The sequence below is a fragment of the Cannabis sativa genome, chromosome 7, assembly GCF_029168945.1.
Source record: "Cannabis sativa cultivar Pink pepper isolate KNU-18-1 chromosome 7, ASM2916894v1, whole genome shotgun sequence".
Lineage (NCBI taxonomy): Eukaryota > Viridiplantae > Streptophyta > Magnoliopsida > Rosales > Cannabaceae > Cannabis > Cannabis sativa.
The window spans coordinates 60671392-60695674 of record NC_083607.1 but is presented as its reverse complement, the minus strand read 5'-3'; the positions used below and the strand labels follow the sequence as shown (position 1 = coordinate 60695674).

Below are 24283 nucleotides of genomic sequence, written 5' to 3'. Positions count from 1 at the left end.
ATTTATATCTATTTTACAAATATTAATTTAATTTAGAGTTTGTTAACGAATTTATTATTATATATTAAATAAGTATAGATAATGTGTATTAAAATAATTGGTGGAATAAAAAGGGCACACTAATTTAAAAACAGTAAATTTTTTTTCTACAAAGAAATACCTTCATACATACTCAAAAATAACAAAACAAGTTACATTTTTTCAACTTTTTTATGAATTTTAATTTTTTTTACAAAAATATGAATAATTATTTTTACCTTAATTTTTCAAAAAATATAACTATCTTTTTTAAATAAAATTGTAAAATAATGTGAAAAAAGAAGTATCATTTCAATACTTTGTGTAAAAATACTCAAAAAAAAAAAAAAAAGAGAATAATTTATAATATAAATATTTAAGATTGATTCTGATTATAAATAAATACTTAAATTTAATTTTAGGTAAATTATAATCTTGAAAGACATTTTGCTGTTAAGTGAAATAAATTACCACGTGACAATCTCTAATTGGTCTAAGTTATTAAATTTTTATTTTTTATCTAAAAGTTTATTTAAATATACCAATAAAATAATAACTTAAGTATAACTTAACTATTATTACTGTAATTACGCGTAAAATATTCAAAAATAATAAATAAAGTTAAGAAAAATAATGAAATTGTTTGACTATGGTAATACAAAAAATAAACAAATAAAATTAAGCAAAAAAAAAAAACTTTTTTAATTTTACACTTTAAAATAGTTTTTTTTTTCTTTTTTTTTTATATTTTACGAAATTTCACGTAAAAAACTTCTGTAGCAACTAACGGAACAACTTAAATTGCAACCAAAATCTGTATATTAACCCACATAGAAATAACAGAGCAACCCAAACCGTAAATTTGAAAAAAATAAAATAAAAAATAATATATGAAATAATTTTTCAAAAATAAATAAATATTAGTGTCAAAAATTCAACTTAAGTATTTACTACACAAATTACTCTAAAATAAAGATAAATTTAAAAAACTATCCATAAAACACTCTAAAATTATTTTCCTAAATCTATATCTATTAAAATTGCCCATATATGACTACATTTAATTTTTCCCCATAATACCCCTCCCATTTGAAAAACAAATCCCAACATTCTTTCGTCATTCTCTCTCCCTCTTGCTGACCACGGCTTCAGCGCCCGACCACCACGCCCGGCCACCGACGACCACCCACCACCACCGACAGCAGCCCCCGACCATGCACGACCACCGTCCGACCACGCACGACCACCATCCGCAGTCGTGAATATGTCGAAGGTTAGTTTTTCCTCGGTCGATTTTGGATTTTTTCAGATCTGAGGTTGAAGACATCGGACCTCCTATTGGTCCGATGCCGTCCGATGGTCCGATGGGGTTGTGGGTTGGGTCCGATGGGGTATGTGGTTTGGGTCTGATGGGGTTGTGGGTTGGGGTCCGATGGTCATTCTCGTGGGGTTGGGGTCCGATGGGGTATGTGGGTTGGATGGGGTATGTGGGGGGTCCGATGGTCCGATGGGTGGGGGTACGATGGGTTACGTAGGTTGGGTCCGATGGTGTTGTTGGCTACAACACATATTGAAGGTTATGTGGGTCGGGGCGGTGGGAGTCGTCTCGGTCGGATCGGGGCTGTGGGTCTCTGTCGGAGTCGTCTCGGTCGGAGGAGGGGGTCGTCTCGTGGTCAGAGTGGGGGTGAGGGGGCTGGGTCGTCTCGTGGTCGGAGTGGGGGTGAGGGGGTTGAGGGTTCGGTTGGGTTGAGGGTTATTTTTGGGTTTTTTATAAAAGTGTCACATATGTTTTATTTTAAAATGTATTGGTTTAAGAATAAAATATTAAGGTTTTTAAAATATAGTTTTTCAAATTTCTCAAAATAAATAAATAAAAAAAAATTGTTTTGACTAAAAATCCCTAATAAAAATGGTTTCATATATACTATAGTGAGCAACTCCTTCGTCAATCTCTCTCTATCGGCGTTTTCGGCGGAACCCATCGGAGAAGAGGAACTCCTTCACTCACTGGTACGGATTTTAGGGTTCTAAGGGAACAATGCATCTTTCTTTTTTTTCCCTTTTCCCTTTATGTTTTTCTACAAAGATTTCCTTTTTCTACAATATCATAGTTCAGAAGAAGAGCATTACTTAGTTTGTTTTGTTTGAAACAATATGCTTATATAACTGATTTCATTTGATTCTTTAAAAATCTTTGTTATTCTGAAAGTAATTTCAGATTCTAACCAATTGACATTCACACTTCTGTTAAAGCATAAGAATTTGTTTAATACACAACAAATAAAGTTAGATAGTCTTTTTATATATAATAGTTAAGATTTGAGTGTGGTTAAAATTGAATATGAGGTATGATGTTCATTCATGTTCATTTGTAGCTTTAGGAAATTGAATTTGTGGTTTTGTTTGTTTATAATGATTCTTCCAATCTAGTTTTCTTTTGATTTTCAACATATTAACATTATTCATATTTTGATTTTCTGTTTGAAAGTCTTGCTCTTTTTTGTAGGAAAGTCTTGTTTGAGTTGTAGTGTGGTGCATTGTTTGATATGGCAATACATTGGTTAAAAAGGGTTTGGAAAGATAAAGGAAAAAGATGAATTTTCTGTTGAATATTTTTTTTTAGTGTATGATAATTTATAAGATTATTTATGTTATGAGTAATAAAAAAAAGTTATAAAGAAGAAACAATTAGTGAGCTATTGTGTTTGTTATTGTTTTCTCATACTAGCTAGGGATAAAGCTGAAACTAAGTGAGTGTGCAAGGTTATTTCTTTGAAAAAGAGAAAGAGGCCATTGTCTTAGACTAGCCTCCCCCCGATATAGATTTATATGCTCACTTGTAGCGGAGGAAAATCTTGGTAAACAATTAGAATGAGAATAACATGAAAATTAGACAGAGAGAAATACATCAAACAAACCAGCCTAACTTTTAAAACCTAATACATCCAAGATTTCCACTCCTTGTTCGGATCGAAAAACGTCAAATGCTCAAAATGCTTGGTTTTGTAGACCCAAGTGGCAGTTCAGAATTTAATCTTCTCCCATACCTCTTCTAATGAGCATTCAGTCCCTTCAAAAACTCTGTTGTTTCTTTCCAACACCTCAAACTCGTATAGCAGAAACAGCCAAATTCTACATGAGAAACTACAGACCAACACTACAAGGTTATTGTTTTTTCATACTAGCTAGGGAACTGAAATTTGCATCTTTTTTGCAAGATTAGATAAGGCAAGATTTTAAGCGCGTTGCGGTTGTGTATTACTAGTAGTTATTTTCTTTATTTACTTTCGTTATTTTATTTTGTGGGTGGATTTAATTTTTCTTGTTTTGTGATTGTTCTGAAAAGCTGAACAGTTTTTTCTTTTATTAAGGCAATGCTCGCTTTCTGTAAGAATTGTTTACTTTTCTATTGCAATTTTATGAAGAGTAAAAGGTAATGGTTTTTCCTCTGTTTTAGTCATTTTGTTTTTTATTTTTACGATGGTCCTTATGGCAATAGCTCAAAATGAAATAAAGAAGAGATTCTATATATTATTCTGTATGTATTATCTTGATTTTATCATTTTTTGGGCTATTCCCATATGGACCATAGTGAAAATAAAAAACAAAATGACTAAAACAGAAAAAGAAATGTAATACTTCTTAATAAAATTGATATAGCAAATTAAACAAAATCACGTTAACACTTCTTATAGACCTGTAATTGCAATAAATGTAAGCATTTCTCACACCTTATGTTTTGATTTTCATTTCTGACTTATAGAAGTAAATATTATTCATAAGTTTGAATAAATAAACCAATGGAGAAATTGTGCTCCTACATAACTCTAAGTATGGCATTTAAGTACATATATTTTTTGTTTACTAGAAGAAATTTTTCTATATATATATCAAGTCATCCAACAAATAGGATATACAATAAGAACTATTTAAACTAGGAAGAAGAAGAAGAATACATACCTAGGTTAGAAAACTTGGTGATCTTCAAGGCTCATCCCTAGTTAGACAAGAACCAGAGAGAACCTTAAAAAAAGGATATTTGGTTTAACACTTTGGATTTAATTTTGTCATTTTGCTGCTTTAAAATTTTCAATGTCCACTTTTTAATTCCTTTTCCTCTTTGTTTTTTCCCTTAGTTTTTATAATACTTTTCTGATAAACTCATATTTTTGTATTTGGAAAGTAGTATTTGGTGTAGTGAGAGTGACAGAGCTGTCCTGTAGGTATTTGGGAGAGAAGTAAAGAATGAACGCACCTGATCGATACGAACGTTTCGTCGTCCCTGAAGGAACCAAAAAGTTGGTTTTTTGCTATCTAGATTTATTATTTGAAAATTATAATAGGTATAGGGTTTTGTTGTAACTTGTAAGTTTTGACATGATGATGATGCAGGGTTTCCTATGAGAGGGACACTAAGATCATCAATGCCGCTTCCTTCACCATTGAGAGAGAGGACCACACCGTCGGCAACATCCTCCGCATGTATTAATCATCTTTTTTATTCTATCTCTCTCTCTCTCTCTCCATATCTTTTCTTAGTACAACATTCATTATGTTTTTTTTTTCTATAATCGAATCAGGCAGTTGCACAGGGACGAAAGTGTGCTTTTTGCTGGTTACAAGCTTCCCCACCCTCTTCAGTACAAGATAATTGTTAGGGTTAGTCATTGTTATATTCACTCTTTCTTCCTCTACTCCCTGTTAAAGCTTATGGTATATTTAATTTGGTTTTAATTTATCTACTCTACAAATTTTCTTAGTAGTTTCCTGAATAAATTGAAGCTAAAACTTAGAGCTCAAAATGTTCCACTTAGCCTTGGGTTAAATAGTTGATATTTACTATATATACATACAATTTGTAAGGTGGTAATGTAAGTCTTGTAATGTGATAAGACCATGCTGCCAAATTCTTAAACCAGTAGCAAAGTAGCCGAAATATCAATGAAACAGTAGTAGAACAATGGATTAGACTGTGGGAGTTGATATTGAATATATGAGAAAACCAATTACTAGTACTACAAACTATGGGAGCCCTTAGGCCCCTTTGATGCAAAAAGTTTTACTCGATACATTGCATAACCCCCAATTCTCCTTAGTATCCTATATGTATATACTATTACTAACTTGGGTTCTAACATAATATGTGATCTTGTCATTTTTATGTGAAGATTCATACAACCAGCCAGTCTTCACCTATGCAAGCATATAACCAGGCTATCAATGATCTCGATAAGGAACTTGACCATCTCAGGAGCACTTTTGAGGTATGCAATCTTGGTCCATACATCTTTTGTTACTTGCAAGTTTCTCTTCTAATTGGTTAGCTGCCTCGGTCGAGCCTCACACTGTCAAGTTTATCAATAGTTGGTTTATAGGTGATGAAAATGTGAATTCATGATATGCATAAAATTTTCCCATGCAGGCAGAGGTTGCTAATAAGGAACAAAGAGAGTATTAACATGCATCCTATTCCTACCTGAAGTTTTTTCGTATCGAATTTAGATGTGTTCATCTTTTTGAGACCTTTTGCTTCTACTATGGTATTAAATTCCATGTATGTAATTAGTTGACTTTATTATGACCTTTCTACTAGGGTATCAATGTTTGTTTGTAATTCTCCACAAGAGTAGTTAAAGACTATTAAAAGTGTAAGCCATGACAGTTTGTGGAATGACATTTGCCAAACTAACAATGTGAAATACTAAACTTTACAAAATAACCTCACTTAATTTACTTTATAGTATGGTCGCACAGTGTAAATCTATAGTGGTTTATGGTCGTGTAGTATAATTCATGGTCATCTCTGCGACTATACAAGGTTAAAAAAAATCAGATTATTTTTACAAAACACTCGTTTGTAGAGTAATTTTGTAATACTGTCTATGGATGTACTTAGCATTGGTGACCCTTCTTCTTTCCCTTGCAAGTTTTGCTGATACTTGAATTTCTGAAGTCAAAGTTATCTTTTTTCAACACATCAAAACACGATGAAGATATGTAAATAATACAATTTTTTTATGCATGACTATGAACCTCTATAAGATCTTTCATCTATTTCACTTTTATGAAGAAAAAGAAGTCGAAAAAAAGGAAAAAATAGAAGATTTTTGTGTATCTTTGGCCTGCCATTGAGAATAGTGTGGGTTGACTCATTTAGCTGACTTGGTTGAGTTTGAGCTTGGGTGCATGAGCCAGCCAGATAGCCCTATGTGCTAGCTTGCTTGGCTTATTGGCATTTCGACTCGTGAGCTAGTTTGACAACTTGGACCGAAGGAGCCTTATTAGGCTTTTGGTAAGACCCCTTAATGGATTTTTACTACTACAATCTTCAAGCATTGTTATTGAGCATTAGTGGTGCTCAACACCTTCTATGAGTGGTGTCCCACGATTGATTAGTTATATTTTTTAAAAACTATATTCTTAAGTTATATAAGATTTGATATTTAATTACACTAATAGCGGTATAATTCCGAGGAGAATACTAGACACTAGTGGTGCTTTTTAACCATTCTCACAATCTCCTTGAAAGTTCTTTTTAGTGCCTAGAGATAAAGAGAAGAAAGTTTTTTTCTAGATAAATGTGTAAAGGCTTGTTTAAGTTAAGTGATCTCCACTATTTTATAGTGAGGTTCTTCTTCTCTTTTGTTTATCTTTATTTACATTACTTGTTTGGTTACTTTGTATTGTAACAAATTCTTACTCTTCTCCATTTTTATTAATTATGCACACGACCTAAAGGCGACTCAGTCTATTCATCATCATCACCACCAAATGTAGAAGCTTTATAATACATGGGTCCCAATAGGCCAAGTCAAACCTGTAGACATTCAACTTTCTCTCACCTTGTAACTTGTATAAACTTTCATTTATTTAGTTCAACTTTTCAAAAATAGTAGTTTGATTCACCATTATTTGTTTTGGTATTAAAAAAAAAATTATTCTAATTTTTTTCATGGTTGTAAATATTATAGTTATTTAATATATTCTGTGAAAAATTTAAAAAATTTAGAAAAAAGTTAACACTTTGAAAACATGATTCAAACAGTTTATTGCACGAGTGACTCTTTTATTTTACAAGTGTGAAATAGACAGTTTAAACATTGCTTTTTATATTGTAAATTATTTCGAATTTTTTAAAATTTTACAAGATGCCTGAAATAATTTCTTAAAATTATTTTAGTTTCTATGTGAATTTTGGTTACAATTTAAGTTACTTCTAGGTGGTTTTTACTGTTTTTTTTTTTTTTTTTTTTGAAGGAGAATGGTAAATTTTATTAGAATGAACTTTCAACTATTACAATAGATAAAAGATCAGTAGGAGCATTACTCTCACTGAAAATACGATCTGAATACAAACAAGAGCTACGAGCAAGACAGTGTGTAGCTTTGTTTACAGAACGTTTAACAAAATTAATCGTGACTAAAGGTAAGGAAGCCAACAATGTACGACAAGCAGACACATGTTGACCAAAAGGAGATGGAATGATAACCGAACCTCGGATTGCTTGAACAACAACCAAAGAATCCGTCTCAACTTCAACCTGACCCCATTGGTGTCTCTTTATCCAACTCAGAGCCTCCTTAACCCCCACAACTTCAGCTATGGCCGGGTCCACGAACCCCTCCTAGAGGACCGTGAAGGCTTCAATGAACCGACCATCATGGTCTCGAGCCACGGCAGGCGCTCCAAACTTTCCGTCATTTGCAAAGATTGCGCCATCAACATTTACCTTAATCTTTCCCCTAACTGGTTTCACCCAATGCTCTAAGTCTATGTTCGAACCCGAAGGAACAAATAAAGACCCCAATCTCCTTTGTTGAGCATGTCTCCATTGATTAAGGACTACTCTTGCCAATAGAATAACTTCCGCCGCTGACAGTGATTTTTACTGTTAATTTCTATAAAAATGTAAAAAAAAATTATTTGAAGTATAAAAATTAAAAAGAAAATCTTTTCTAAAAATTAATTTATTATTTTTTTAAAAAAGATAAATTAATTAAGGTGTACTCATATTTTATGCAAGAGAAATACCCCAATAAAATTTCTAAAATAAATAAATTTCATATATAGGCGAAACGACGTCGTTTTATGGATATTAAAATAGAAGAAAGAGACAACCATGGGTTGCTTCCTCTGTAAATCGGTCTCCGAGTTGAACTCGGAACAAAGTTTGGGAGAGAAGAAGAAGAAGAAGAAGACCGAATCGGAAATGGCAGGGAAGATGAAAAGCGAAGCTAGCAGTAGCAGTAGAACCACCACTATCATCAACAATGGCAGAGGAGAAACTAAGCTAGCCGATTGTGGAAGAAACAGAAGCTCTTGCGGCTACTGTAAATCCCGTGGTTCCACAAGCATCTCTCACGGTTTCATTTCTCTTTCTTAAATCTTATGTACTTGCTATTTATTTGATCGGATTGTTCGTTGAGAATTATCATCAACCTAATTACAATTTTTGAATTTTGGGCTTTGGAGTATTTGGTCAACGATGGCTAAAACTTTTGTTTTTGAATTGAGGTTTTAATCTGAATTAATATTGAAATTCGTAGGAATATAGGTGAGATTGTTACATGAATGTATTCAGTATATTAAACACTGAACAATTAAGCAAGACATATCAAGATAGATTGTTGTATTGATTATATGAACATTAAGCAATTGTAACAAATTTTTATGGTAATTAACTAGCACAAGCTTTTAATTAAAAAAACCATTTTGATAGTAACAATAATTCAGTTGCAATGTTGAGGCTTTCGAATGATAAATTAGTTTGTGTGCTTTGTTATAAGTTATAAACTGATCTTTTGATCACATTGCTGTGGTTTGCAGGTTTGTGGGCGCATAGCCTTAGTGTCAATGACTATCAAGGTTGGTTTGCATAACTACTTTTAGTGCATAACTTTCTAACTCTTAACATACTCTTTTGCCATCGTGATTGATAATATGGATGGATCCTCAATACCAAACATCCTTGCGAAATTGGGGCCTTAGGGTGCTCTCTTTCAAAGTATTTTACATATTTCAACATGTGATGTTACCAAGCTTATGTTTGTGCATTTGATCTTTAGACTATTCTATGGTTGTGAGAAAATTCTCTTAAACGAAAAATGCTCTTCGTAAGCTAGGTTTCCATTATGAATAAGTAAGCATTCGATGAATTATTATTTTCATTTTCGTGAGAGCTTTCATTACAAATTTTTTTATTATCTCCCCAAATTCTTTTTTTTATGTGCTTGGAGGAAAACTAGACTATATGTGCTAAGTTTAATTATCTTCTGCTGTTCTCAATTTGGCTGGTAATGGATGACTGATTGTTCTGAACTTAATTAATGATTTTTTAGATCTTCTTGACCGAGGTTGGAGAAGATCTGGCTCTTTCCTTTACAAACCTGAGATGGAAAGGACGTGTTGCCCTTCTTATACGATTCGTTTGAGAGCAGCCGATTTTTCTCCTTCTAAAGAGCAGCTTCGAGTTGCTAGGCGATTGCAAAGGTATACTTTTATTGTCTCTTCTGTTAGAAATGGTCGTTCTGTGTCCACACTCCATTCAAATGATAAGATAATGGTTACAGAAGTGCAGAAGGTTCTAGTTACTTTACCAATGCTTCTCCTTTTTTTTTTGGTGAAGCAGGTAGTCATAGCTGCTTTACAAATTTATATGGATATTCGCCTTTTAGTTTGACAGTTCATTTTATTTCCTAACATTTGAAAATGAGTTCTGATAGCAATTTATGCCTAGGTTTTTAGATGGTGACCTGGATTCTAATAAGTCTCCCAAACTAAAAGATGATTCTAGTGCTTCCAAGGAAGCACACAGTTGTGCTGATACTCAATATTCAAGTTCAGAAGTGAAAAGATGCTCATCTAGTAATGGTGCAGAGAAGACTGAGGGGGAACCTTTCTTAAATTCTTTAACGGACATAATTACTAATGCAGTTTGCACATGTATTGAGAGCGGGGTGTTTCCCAATGACATTCAATTGCCAAAAGCTTCTGTTAAAAAAGTCTCACAAGGCAAAAGGAAATTGTTTGTTGAAGGATCTGAGACTCTCTTGTACTCAAGCAATATTGCATTCCAGATTTCTGCTGCTATAAAACGAGCAAAACCAGCTCTGGAGCATGTCCACCAGCCAAGAGTCTCCAATGATACTGTGGATGAGAATAAGCTATGTCCCAAAACAATTGCAGAAAAGCTGGTGAGTTCCCTAAATCAGCTAGCAGAAAATTCTGGTCTCTCCGTTAAGGCTTGCAATGGACACATAAATTTTTATTCTGGTGCAAATAAGGCTTATTTGGATGGAAGTTCTGAGATTGTAGATAATTCTGAAGGATCTGCTACTGTACATGAAAGTAAAGTGTGTTCCTCAACGAATAATCATGAAGGTTCTTCAGTTAAAAAAAGAAAGCTTGAGATTTATTTAACAAGGTCAAGTTTCGATCCAGAGGAATTTGCCTTGTACAGACGATATCAGATAAATGTACATAACGATTCACCTAGCCGTGTCACAGAAAGTTCATATAGAAGGTTTCTTGTTGATACTCCGCTAATCTTTGTTCCTCCAACTAGTGATGGTACAGTTCCACCTTGTGGTTTTGGGTCTTTCCATCAGCGGTATGTGATTGATGGCCAACTTGTTGCAGTTGGTGTTATAGATATCCTTCCTAGATGTTTGTCAAGTAAATACTTATTTTGGGATCCAGACTTTGCATTTCTATCACTTGGCAAGTATTCTGCATTACAAGAAATCAATTGGGTGAAAGAAAATCAAATTCATTGTCCAAGTCTCCAATTTTACTATCTTGGATTTTACATTCACTCCTGCAATAAGATGAGATACAAAGCAGCGTATCGCCCTTCTGAGCTTCTCTGCCCTCTTCGTTATGAGTAAGTCTTTTACACAAATCGGGGGTAGTTAAAGTAGAAAGCCCTCGGTCTTTTTCGTTTGGTTTTTCATTGTGATAGCTGTGCTTCATAACCTTCTCATTCTCAGTTTAACATTCATAACTTTCCTCATTACCGCCCACCAATGCTAACCTGGTTGTCATGTGATCTTCTCTTATCCAGGTGGGTTTCGTTTGATGTGGCCAGGCCTTACCTTGACAAAAAGGCATATGTTGTCTTATCAGATTGTGCTGCCCAACAAGATGAGGAGTCCTCATCACCGAATGCTTCTGAACAAGCCATGGAAATGCAACATCATGACAACAGCGTAGAAGACACGAACGATGTTCTTATACCTCAAAGGGAAGAGATGGATGATGCCGAATATGATGACAGCTCTGACAATGATTCAGGCGGAGAATCAAATCTCCCAGAATCTATCCAAGGGGATGATGGAGATATCGGTAACTTATTGATTGGGATGAGAGGCACTTATATGAAGTACAAGGTATGTTATATTCATTGTGAGCTATACAGGAATATGAGAACTAAAACGATTTCCATTTGGCTCTTATGTTTCTCACTCGTGCAGGATTTACAACGAGCTTTTGGTTCGAGGGAAAGGGGTGACTTGGATAGTCAGTTGCGTAGATACTTACACGTTGTTGGCAAAGAGCTTGGCGAGCGAATGATTTATTCACTTGGGTGATTTGATCGATCACTTGTTGTACATTGAGCATTCTATCACAAGATCAACCTACATTTGTTCACGACTTTGTTGCCCGATTTGGGGTGAGTTTGGGGCTAAAAAAGTAAGGCAATTCTAATGAAGTTTCGTTCTCTTTTGTATTATGCCTTTGCTTTTACAGTTTCTAACATTGCCCGTGTTCCATATGGTACATCACTTGATATCGAATCTCTTTCGAATTCAAATGATTTGTTTACATACTTCTTGATTGAATAGTAATGGGGTTTTCAGGCCAATTTTTTTCTTTCTTATTTCTCTTAATGGTCTTATCCTTTTTCAATTAAGCTACACCTTATTAAAGGCAGAAAATGAGAAAATGACCTTTTTCGTTCTCTTCAAGCACAACAAAAGTATATTTAATGAGTTTAGTCTTCGATTCAAGAACAGTAACAAAAAGGCCCCATTTTTATAGAGTTTTATATCTTAAAAGAAATTAGTCTTTTCTTCATAATTTGACTGTACTAAATGATATAATTACTTAAATCAATCTGAGTCAAGTTTGCCTAATAAAAAATATCTTTAATCTTAGGAAAATCTTGAGAATAATGTAATTTTGAATAATAATAATAATAATAATAATAATAAATTCTTCAATCTTTCATTCTATTATTGATAAATCTTTAAAGAAACATTACAATGATAAAGAAATTTATTAATTAACTAAAGAAGAACTAAGTTCACTAAGAACCGTAATTTTGGATCATGTTCTCTCCATATTTCTTGAATCCCTTCACTCAACACTCGAGAAAAATACCAATCAGAAATATAATCAGAGCTGTCACCATTATTACTTTCTTGTAGGGCTGTTCATCCGATCCAATCCGCACTTTTTTGGTCAAACAACATCCAATCCGCACTAAGTGCGGATTTCATATTTTGGATCCAATCCGATCCGCATAAAAGTTTAAATCCAATCCAATCCAATCCGCAATAGTGCGGATTGGATCGGTTATTTTGGATCGGTTACTTTTTTAATAATAAATTATTTAATATTTCATAGAAAAAAAAATTAAAAAAAGACTATTGTTTCTTAATCTCCAATACTAATCTATTTCCATCTCTATTTATATACAAATTAAACCAATATACATATATATCAATATATATATACTTATATTTAGATTTACACTAAAATATATATGTATCTAATTACTAAAATAAATAAACTAGTATATATATATTTAAACTTTATGTGTATGTGTCTATGTGAATAAGAATTATTTTTCTTGTGTTTTTTATTACAAAATAAATAAAATGCACCAACTCAATATATTACTAAAAAAGATTAAGAAATTAGAAGTTTGTGTCTTTTTTTAATTAATATATATTACATATTATAATTTTTAAAAAATATATATAATTAAGTGCGGATTGGATTGGATCGGTTACTTTTTGAGGTCAAACAACATCCAATCCGCACAAGTGCGGATTTTAGATTTTTCAATCCAATCCAATCCGCACAAGTGCGGATATCCGCATTTTGCGGATTGGATTGGATTGGATCGTGCGGATTGGATTGGATCGGATACTTTGTGAACACCCCTACTTTCTTGGACCGAATATGGATCAATACAAATACTCCAATGCTCATTTATCTTATCACTGATTCTTTTCAATTTGTCTTTGAAAACCTTACTTTCAAGATCCTCTGCCATTGAATGAAACACTTCAATAAAGTTTTTGTTCTCTATAGGGATGAATTCAGGATTAAAAAAGCTTATCTCTAAACGAAGAACTTCATTGATGATACGATGAACAAATTCGTCTTCGATTTCATCATTCAAATAAAATATTGTCTTCTCCCTTTCTTTCTTATTCGTCTCATTATACCAAAATGGTTCAATCAACTCCATTGTTTTTTTGAGAAATCGCAATAAAGTATCAAAACCATTTATTACAAAAGACTTGTTACCATTCTCTTCCACATTTAAGCACTGGATTAAAGTTATGACCTCATCAAGAAACAATGACACCGTTTCATGATTACTTGCATTAGAAGCAAAGACAATCAATGGTAAATAATTCATAAAGAAGTTGGAGATTTGAGTACCAATTTTTTTAAAACAAGTCGAGAGAGAATTGGAAACAATACAATCTTGTTCGGAGCTTCTTGTCATCTCTCTCATCCAATCGTTCAAACTAAAATACTCTCTTTCTCTTTTTTTCTTGGATTCTTCTCTCCATGTCATTTCCATAAACTCTTGTAATCTTTCTTTGTAATCCGCCAAAGGTTGTTTTTGACCATTTTGATATCGTTTTAGGATATTAAACTTTTTGAACCTCTCTTCAATCTTGTCTAACTTCTCATTTTCTAATTTTAATCTTGCAATAACTTTCATTATATCCTTGTATTCAGACAAATCCATCGCGTTTAGCCCATGGGTTTCTTACGTTTAGCCCCTGAATGAGACTCAAGATCCCGGTTAGAGAATCTAAACACTAGCTTCTTGTGGACTCCTTTAGGTCCCACCATCTGAGGCTTTTTCAAGTGGATAGCCGATTTAGGGGGCTTCCCACTAGCCTCCCCTTCACGAGTTGCACCAAACCGGATTGGCCCCAGTTTATCTTGAAAGATTTTGGCCACATGGGCCACATGCTGAGCAGGGAACGGAAGCTGAACATAATCATTGTACGCCACCGAAAAAGCTGTATCTGACCGTTGTCTAGGAACACCTTCCATCCCTCCAGCAAGTAAGTTCTTACTAACAAGCTCCGAATGACGCGAACCCAACCCAGCAAGATCGCTTCCCATTTGGGGGGGGAGAGCAGCAATCGGATAACCAGAAGAACCACCATTCCCCGATTCCAATCCCACAGGTTGCCCATCCGATTTTTCCAAGACCTCTCTGTCCCGAATATCCTCCACTTCCAATAGAGCAAATCCGTTTTCAAGTCGAGACCCATCCCGAATCCAAGGGCCAAACAACGGAACACTACGCCCATCATCCACCAAGACCACTCTCTTTCGCCCAAAACACATGTTCTCCAAATGGCCTATAACTCCACATTTAAAACAGAAAACCGGTAAACGTTCAAATTTAAAGAAAGCCCAGTGTTTTTTCTTACCATTTCCTTCCAGAGAGACACCAGGGACCAAAGGGAGGCGGATGTTGATTCGAGACTTGAACCGGAGGAAAGAGTTCATTAGGATTCCCTTCTTCCTAACCTTATCCGATGTGACATATATACCCACTCTGTTCGCCAACAGAACCGCAGCTTCATCAGTCATAAGTTCCAGGGGAATGCCGTGAGCTTTTACCCAGATATCAAGAGAGTCCAGGTCCGCTGATGTCCATTGCCCATCCTCCGGCATCGCAGCAACCATCATAAAGCCATCACACGGAGACCACGGACCATTGGAGAGGATGAAACGAGCCTCCCCCTCAGAAGAAAGACGAAAGATGAACGTCTTGGTTTTACGATCGACCATTTGAAATCGCCATCCTCTTTGGAGTCTCCACATCCCAGTCAGAGCTCCTCTCATGGTAGCAGTAGAAAAATCCCTCCTGGAAAAGAAACGCCCCACCACGGAAGAAGCTATTGTGTTCTTTGCCGCCTCTGAATCAGGTGCCAGTTGAATCGAGAAATCTTCCAACGAGAAATTTTCCACTTCCTCAGCCACTTCCTCCACCCTAACATTCGAAGACTTATCCATACTAGCTGATGCCATAGAAATCCAAGTCAGTTGTTTCTGGTAAAGGCAGAGTTTCACTCGTTTTTTGCAGGTCTGAAAATGGTAGATGTTGATGTAATTTCGCAGAGCAAAATAAGGGATAATAAACCCTAGGACCACAATGAATTGGTCAGGGGATAGTCGGCCACTACCCCTCTTCGCCGTACCGGCCATAACGGGCAAATCGTACCCAGGACACGTCCTAGTCGTACACCGCGTACGCCATTACACAAGAATTTCAAAAGTTGTACGGAGAGAATTTTCAAAAGTTCCAAATGATCATTAGTTACTATCTTCTCACGTTAATTCAATGAATGCTTAGATATATATATATATATATATATAAATATATATAAGTTATTAATGTTATTGTTGTTTGGAATTGGATGTATGATTGGAGAATTATTAATTTGCTTAGAAATTGGGGTGTCCACAGTTATGTCATCAATGAATTAAGAAATGTTACAGATTCTCATGACGTAATTAACATCATGGTGAAGAAAGGAAGCCAAAGAATATGATCTGGTCTCACACCAAGTATATATATCTCTGCATATATATATATATATATATCACACAAAATTATATTCAAAGTCATCAAATGGAAGACATGGCCGATGATGCTGAATATATATGAGACAAGGTATATGTTATATATATTCATTCTCAGTTATATATATACGAATAGAAATATTTTCCATTATCGTTATTTCATGATTAAAATGGAAATTTAATCATCAAATAACGATATTCTTATATATCTTAAATTCATTTTTAGATTTAATAAATTAGAAAGATTAAGTCCACCAAATTTTTCAAAACATATATTATGTTGATATTTAATGAGATATTAATTATTGTGTTGTTAATTTTGTATGTTAGGTAAAAGATATTTTTTTTTTTAATATCTAAATTTGAACAGGCGTCATCACCTACCAATCAAACGGTGGGGGAAGCGCACGATTCGAATACTCAAAGATCAACGGACCAGATCGATTTGCAATATAGGCGGTGGAAACGTTTGAGTATCCGTCTGACACCATTAATGCGCCGTATCAATCAATGGGCGCGAAACGAATCGACCCCTGCAAAAAGTGAATCGATGCATTAAAAGCCATCATTAAATACACCCTCACGCGCTCAAAGCTCGTGCCAGGAAACCGAGGAGTCAACCGGAGGCACTTGAACAAGCCTTGTTTCATTTTTCAAATAAACAAGATTTGGGGGGTAAATGTTGTCCTTGATTTTGCCCAATATACGTGGACCAACCAGATAAGGACACGTGGATCAAGCAATTTACAATATTTGATATGTCTTTATGCCATAAGGTAGCGTCCAGGACGTAGCCCCCGGAGAAGGCACATGGAACTCCATATGCTCCCGGAAGCTCGAATAACGCTAAGGCATCTCCGCGAGGTGTCAGGTTTCTCCTGAGCAATCAAGTCGCATTAAATGCCGCATGGGAGGAAGCGTGTTGGGACTGCTACACGCAATAAAGTCTGACGGCACAACCTCCAACCAGCAACTGCACAGTAATGATCATTTAAGTCTAGCGACGGCTACACTGTGAAGAGTCACATCAGTCAAAAGACAATCAGGTCATTCCACATAAAAACCCTACAGTACCTTGGGATTTGACCATGCATTACCCATGGTATATTCATTGGGAATACCTAACTTTATGGATACTTACAGATACACTTGTAAGGATAATTCTAGGGATCACCCCACCAAAAATACTATAAATACCCCATCAAAGCTCATTAAATAGGATCGAGAATCTTGGACTGCAGATGAGCAAGTAGAGAAAATACTCACCAAGAACATTCTCTGTATTTATAAGAGTGAAACACTCCCCAAATACATTCTCTGTATTAAAGACATCCATAAATAACAAAGACTCGTGGACTAAGGCTCATTAACGCCCCAACCACGTAAAAATCCTTCTCTCAATTTCTTACAGCTCACTAACTTTATAATATTTTATTAGTTGCCGAAAACCTCGGTCAACACTTACCATTAACAATGAAAACCTACCACTAATACAATTTTGTTTTCATCATATGTATGATAAATCAAACATATATGTCAATAAAAAAATAATTTTAGAAGCAATAAGAGAGTCAATTAGATTGAAAAATAAAGAAAATAAAAGAACAAAGTAATACACACTTACGTGTAAATCTGCCTGGTAAAAATGGATAGAAGAGGGTGTTATGCATTTTAAATATAATTAAGTTTATATATATTCAATTATAATAAATATCTATAATAAATATCTATAATAAATCACCCATAAATATATATAGATATATAGATATATAGATATCTCAAAAACTATTTTATTTTTAATACTTAATTATTTTATTTTTAATATAAATAAAAATTCAGTTATAATTCGGTTATATAGTCACACTTTATATAGAATAGACAAGAGAATTGCACCAACAAGTCTTGCTTCTAAAATTATAAACAAAGAAACCTTACCAATGAGAGATCAAGATCAGACAAACTCTTTTAGTTACAATGCTTCCCTTATTTATTTTTTAACATAACAAAAAGCTCTCGAGAGGGCCAAATAAGAATAAGATGATACACAAATGAAATATATGCATTGAACTGAAGCTACAAAAAGAAGGTTCAAATCAAGCCTCACTTCCTAGTAAAAAATAATAACCGAATTTCTTCTAAGTCCCCTAAATTTTTTACACAAACCAATTCATGTCTTCTCCTCTTCAAAAGACTAAAAATTTTTGTACCACATGACTTTAAGAAAGCAGGGTAATTTCAAAAGATAGTTTAAATATTAGTTGGAAGAATAATTAATTTCACTAAGCAACAGAGAAAAGTTAAGAGAAAATCAAAGTGATAAAATTATTATACAGTGGGTAAGTTAAAGCTGATATAGAGAACAGAACAATTATCTGATTCAAGATACTCTCCAAAATATCAAACGTATCTACAATATGTTTTACTCTTCTAACTGCGTAGATAATAACTAACATATAAAACCATATATATTATTCTTGTTACAAAACCTAATGGGCATAAGATTTAATGATATTAGAAATATTAAATTCTAAAGTGGGAGAAATGCAACAAATAAACTTGAGATTATATATTGTTGGATCAGATCCACAATGATTCCAAATTCCAAGAGTGTGTATGAAATAAATTCAGAGGAAATATTTTGTTATCATATATTATAAATTAACATAGAAGGCTTCTAATATATTTAATTGATTACATGATGAAATGGCAAAGTTGTTTCAAAAAAAAAAATTATCAATAGACAATAAAATCCTACCAATCACTTTGTTACATCACTCACCAAACACCAAATCTCTCTCTAAATATCTCTTCAAGGGAGAGAGAAAGAGAAGAGAGAGAGAGAGGAGAGTATTGTGCAAAGTTATGGAGGCTGAGGGAAAGTGACCAATGAATGTTTTGGGTTTTTTATTAGATAATTATTATTATTTAAAAAAAATTACCCTTTAAAGAATTTTTTTTTACAATTTTTTATAAAAATAACAAAAAAATTACATAAAAATAAAATTTAAATAACATCAAAATAACAAAAAATAACATATAAATAATAAAAAAAATAACAACAAATTAACATAAGTTCAACATAATAAGACGGTATTTTTTGTTATTCTTTTATAATTTTTATTGTATTTTGTCTCTTAAATTTGGATAAATACCATTGTAGACTGTGTGTTTTGCAAAAGTTAACAATTATAATTTCTGTTTTGTTAAATAATAAAATGATCATAACTTTACAAAATACAATATCCAAAATAGTATTTACCCTTAAATTCTTTCTAATTTTCTTTATGATTTTAACCAAAATAAAAAAAAAAAAAATTGACTTTACTAATATTTGCCACTTATGTATACCTATGTTACATACCGTAACATTAAATATAAAATTTTAGACGAAATAGTAAATAACAAAATAAAATGGGAGTTTGCAGTATATTTTACCGTCAAAAAATTAGTTTATGTGATTAATCATAAAGTTGATTTAGGTTTGCTGCCAATATCCCCAATAAAATCAACAAAACAATCTCTTATATCAAAAACACAAACCAATATTCAAATACAAGATCCTACCAAATGAAAATATCAAACCAATAAAATCAACAACTATCTCTTATATCAAACAAAGGTTCTCTTATCATAAAATATAATCATATCATAACAAAAAATTCATAAAAATCAAAACTTTACCAAAGATAAACTAATTCAATCTCAATTATCTTCATCTTCAGAACCATTTTAACTGTAAAAGGTCCCTTGAGTTTGTCTTCATACAACAATTTCATTTTTCTCGTTTTCCAAACATTATTCTGAGTTTAAGTTTAGTAGCTTAAACCACAAGGTAAGCAAGCATTGTGAAATCCTTAAGTGCAGATATCACTTTTGCACATACAAAAGTCATTTTTCATATGGCAGTATAGTTATATTAGGCATTCCATTCGGAAAATTTCGAATAATTTACCGTGTCAAAAACTAGGATTTAAAGACTAAAAGTTCAGTGTTTTGTTACTCCTCAAAGGTTCTTCTTTCACCACATTCAAGCCAATAAAATCAACAAACAATCTCTTATATCAAATAACCAATATTCAAATACAATATCACAACAACAAAAATTCATAAAAATCAAAACTTTACCAAAGATAAACTAATTCAATCTCAATTATCTTCATCTTCAGAACCATTTTAACTGTAAAAGGTCCCTTGAGTTTGTCTTCATACAACAATTTCATTTTTCTCGTTTTCCAAACATTATTCTGAGTTTAAGTTTAGTAGCTTAAACCACAAGGTAAGCAAGCATTGTGAAATCCTTAAGTGCAGATATCACTTTTGCACATACAAAAGTCATTTTTCATAGAGTAATTTGCGGCATAAATACCTAAGTTTTATGCCGAGTAGCAGATAAATACCTAAATCCTAATTTTGGCGGTAAAAATACCTTCCGTCACTACTCTGAAACTTCCGTAGGTACCTCTCCGTTAAGTGCTAGGTTAGAATCCACGTGTCACTCGTTCATTAGTTCATGTCATTAATTTTTTTTAATTTATTATTTAAATATTTAAAAATGATTTTTAAAATATAAAAAATAAACAAAAAATAAATATAATCAAATTTTTTTTATCATAAATTCTTATATATTTAAAAATTAAATAAAAATTATTTTTAACATAAAAAATTACAAAATTATCAAACACATAAACTTTAAATTTAATCCTATGTTAATAAAAAGAATCCAACAAAAGAGGATTGGTTTTGTTAAACATAAAACTTAAAATTAATTTAAGTACAAAATTAAATTCAAAACTTAAAAAATCTGAGAACATAAAATTCCTAATCCCTAAAATCATGTTCTTCTCTCTTCTGCGTTGACAGGTTGATCCACATAGCAGACCTTAGCATATTTTACAACCCATCTTTCTCTTTCTCCTTTTCTTTCCTTTTAAATTAGCCTTCTCTCATCACTAGCATCACACACTCTAAATCCAAGCTTTTCTTCCATGGCAGATACCTCAAGACCCATAACGGGTTACCCTGCTTCCACTAGCCTCAACCCAACGCTGCTAACCCCAATGGTTATCCTTATCCGCTGCCTTACCATCACCAGCAACCACCGCCTAATAACCCTAATGCGTATCCCTACTGTTACAATCCAACACACACTACCTTCATCTGTCGTATCTTTGCTTTGATGTTAGCCTTCTTTATCGTTTCTGCCTCTAATCTTCATCATCTGACTCGTACTCCGTCCCCGCCTCCCTAAAATATCAGTCGACTCCGTTTTGCTCAGCAATTTCAATGTCTCTTCTTCTTCTCCGGCTGTTTCTAAAAACTGGGCGATTGGATTCTTTGAGAACCTCCTCCTCATCGACGCCTTCTTCCTCCTCACCATCAAAGCAGATCCAGATCTAGGTTTTCAAGGGTTGCGAACCTCCATTTGGCTCTGAGAAGATAGAAGTCGAGAAAGAGATGGAGAGAGAGTGAAGAACGCGAGGGTCTCTGATTAGGGTTCATGAATAGTTTTCAGCAAGAAGAGAAGGAAGAAGAAGAGGAGGATGAGGAAGAGATGTTTTAGTTTTAGGGTTTTAATTAATAATTTATTTTATTTTAATTTAATGAAAATATAAATATTAAATATTTATTATTTTATTTTAATTTAAACTATTTTTTGTTTATTTTTAACATTTTAATTTGATTTACAAATAAAAAATAAAAATAAAATGATCTGGACTAATCACATAGTGACACGTAGATAATAACCTGGCACATAACGGCCAGGTACCTACGGAAGTTCCACACTAGTGACGGAAGGTATTTTTACCGCCAAAAATACGACTTAAGTATTTATCTGCTACTCGACATAAAACTTAGGTATTTATGCCGCAAATTACTCTTTTTCATATGGCAGTATAGTTATATTAGGCATTCCATTCGGAAAATTTCGAATAATTTACAGTGTCAAAAACTAGGATTTAAAGACTAAAAGTTCAGTGTTTTGTTACTCCTCAAAGGTTCTTCTTTCACCACATTCAAGCCAATAAAATCAACAAACAATCTCTTATATCAAATAACCAATATTCAAATACAATATCACAACAACAAAAATTCATAAAAATCAAAACTTTACCAAAGATAAACTAATTCAATCTGAATTATCTTCATCTTCAGAACCCCTTTTCAACTGCAAATGTCCCTTGAGTTTGCCTTCATTATCACTACCAAGAAGCTCCAAAGCTTCTTTTTTTACTTTCTAAAAACTCCTTATTTTTGAAATGTAATTATACTAGAGATTATGCTTATTTTTTGAAAAATCAGCACAATTTACAGTGCCCAAATTAAGATTTAAACAGTAAAAGGCTCAGTATCAACAAAACAATCTCTTATATCAAATAAACACAAACCAATATTCAAATAAATACAAGATCCTAACCTATGAAAAGATCAAAACCAATAAAATCAAACAAAGGTTCTCTTATCCTAAAAACTCATATATCATAACAAAAAATTTCATAAAAATCAAAACTTTACCAAAGATAAACTAATTCAATCTGAATTATCTTCATCTTCAGAACCCTTTTTCAACTGCAAAGGCCCCTTGATTTTGCCTTCATTATCACTACCAAGAAGCTCCAAAGCTGCTTTTTCTAAAAACTCCTTAGCAGCAGTCTTAACAGATCTCTTCTCACTTGATTCAAACTTTCTCTTATTCTTATTCTTCTTCTTCTCTTTCCCAATAGCTATCATACTCCTCTTCTGTTCTTGACTAAGATCAGGCAAAGAATGTTGAATAAAACGAGTTGCAGCCTCAAAATTCAAACTTGTTGAAGGTCTAATTGGGGCTTTACTCATCCCAACAAACTTTTCTAATTTGTTCTGATACAAACACAACCTCTCAACCTCTGATTTGACTTGATGCTCATCTGGGTCAACTCCATTACACCTCAATTTCAAAGTGAATAGGGTTGTGATGGTTTTTGCTAACAAGAGCAGCGCGTGGGCGCGTTGCAATGGAGGCATTTGGGAAAGGACATCTGGGTCTGAGGAAAGAGATAAGAAATCGAAGAAGTGGGTTTGAACAGCTTCTAGGTGGGTCAAACTTCTCTTAGCTGACTCTGTTACTGAGTGTGGTACTGCTGAGTTTTCACTTCTGGTAAGTTGTTCTTCCATTGTTGTGTGAGTGAATCTGAATTGGGTTTCGAAGGAAGAAGAGAAATCTGTCTCAAAGATTGAAACTTTTCGCTGTTAACGGTGGAGATTGGAAGGTGGATTGACCGAGAAGACGATGGAGATTGAGAGAAAGACGACTGTGTAAGAGAGAAGGGGAAATATAGACTGAGGGGAGAAGAAGCTTTGCCCTACGAAGGTCCTACTCCTAAACAAAAAATACAATTAATTAATAATTAAAAAAATTAAAAACCTAAAATACTTTTATTTTTTAGTTTTTTTTAATTAATAAATTGTTTTTTTTTTTAAAAAAAAAAGTTATTTTTTTAATAAGAATCTGATTATTTTTTAGGGAATAAGAATATAGAATAATTTTTATTTTTCTTTTTTTGAAAAAAGGGGGTTTATTTTTCTTTTATTTTTATGAAGTAATTTTTATTTGGGGAATTACCTCATATATTATTTTATTTTTTTTTAAATTTATGGTTTGAGTGTCTAAAGTGGTTACAGTGCTAGTTGCAATGGTTTCTATACGATTTTTTGTTGCAATTTAGGTTACAGTGCTAGTTGTAATAGGTGTTTTTATGTAGAATTTCGTAAAAGTACAAAAAAAAAAAAAATCTATTTTGAAGTGTAAAAATGAAAGGGAAATTTGATTTTCTATGCTTAGAAAATCAAAAAATTTGATTTTTAAACCAAAAATTTAAAACCTAAAAAAACTATTCTTTTTTTTCAAAACCCCAAAAATACCCCTCACAATATTCTCTCTCTCTGCATCATCTCTCTCTCCCTCTATCTCACCCCAACCGCCCACCCTCACCCGAACCACCCTCACCCACCCACGTCAACCCCAACGCCGATCACCACCCTCACCCCCGTCGACCACGACCCCAACCCCTCCGACCCCAACCCCAACCCGAAAGAGCAACCCCAGTCTCTGAAACTTTTTTTTTTTTTTCCTGCGATTTGAGAGAGGGAAGAAGACAAAGGTCCGATGGTCGGACCCATCGGACCCCCAAGGTCCGACCATCGGACCTTTGAATTTTTTTTTTTTTTTTTCGCAATTTTGGAGAGGGAGGAAGAAAGGGTCCGATGGTCGGACCTTCGGTCCGATGGTCGGACCCATCGGACCGAAGGTCCGACCGCTTTAATTTTTTTTTTTTTTTTTTTCCTGCGATTTGAGAGAGAGGTCCGATGGTCGGACCTTGGGGTCCGATGGGTCCGATTGGTCGGACCCCATCGGACCCCATGGTCCGACAATCG

General features: G+C 33.6%; 3 protein-coding genes across 5 annotated transcripts; 2 read left to right on the top strand and 1 right to left on the bottom strand.

Annotated features, from left to right (window-relative positions):
- Positions 1-1876: 1876 nt before the first annotated feature.
- On the top strand, positions 1877-5734 carry LOC115698250 (DNA-directed RNA polymerases II, IV and V subunit 11). Of its 3 annotated transcripts, none has more exons than XM_030625452.2 (6): positions 1877-2028; positions 4242-4316; positions 4411-4500; positions 4599-4677; positions 5187-5282; positions 5441-5734. In XM_030625452.2, exons 2-6 carry the CDS (start codon positions 4264-4266, stop codon positions 5474-5476), a joined length of 354 nt encoding a protein of 117 aa, XP_030481312.1. In that variant the 5' UTR covers positions 1877-2028; positions 4242-4263; the 3' UTR covers positions 5477-5734. The 3 variants fall into 3 exon arrangements, with proteins under 3 accessions (XP_030481312.1, XP_030481313.1, XP_030481314.1); XM_030625453.2 differs by having other exon boundaries at positions 1904-2028; positions 4205-4316; XM_030625454.2 differs by having other exon boundaries at positions 1926-2028; positions 4202-4316.
- A 2367-nt stretch (positions 5735-8101) lies between these two features.
- On the top strand, positions 8102-11882 carry LOC115697706 (arginyl-tRNA--protein transferase 2). Its single transcript, XM_030624803.2, has 6 exons — positions 8102-8382; positions 8846-8884; positions 9358-9508; positions 9756-10901; positions 11082-11406; positions 11491-11882. Exons 1-6 carry the CDS (start codon positions 8139-8141, stop codon positions 11605-11607), a joined length of 2022 nt encoding a protein of 673 aa, XP_030480663.2. The 5' UTR covers positions 8102-8138; the 3' UTR covers positions 11608-11882.
- Positions 11883-21894: 10012 nt separating this feature from the next.
- On the bottom strand, positions 21895-23246 carry LOC115696787 (uncharacterized). The gene has a single exon (XM_030623671.2). It carries the CDS (start codon positions 23021-23023, stop codon positions 22400-22402), a length of 624 nt encoding a protein of 207 aa, XP_030479531.2. The 5' UTR covers positions 23024-23246; the 3' UTR covers positions 21895-22399.
- Positions 23247-24283: the final 1037 nt, after the last annotated feature.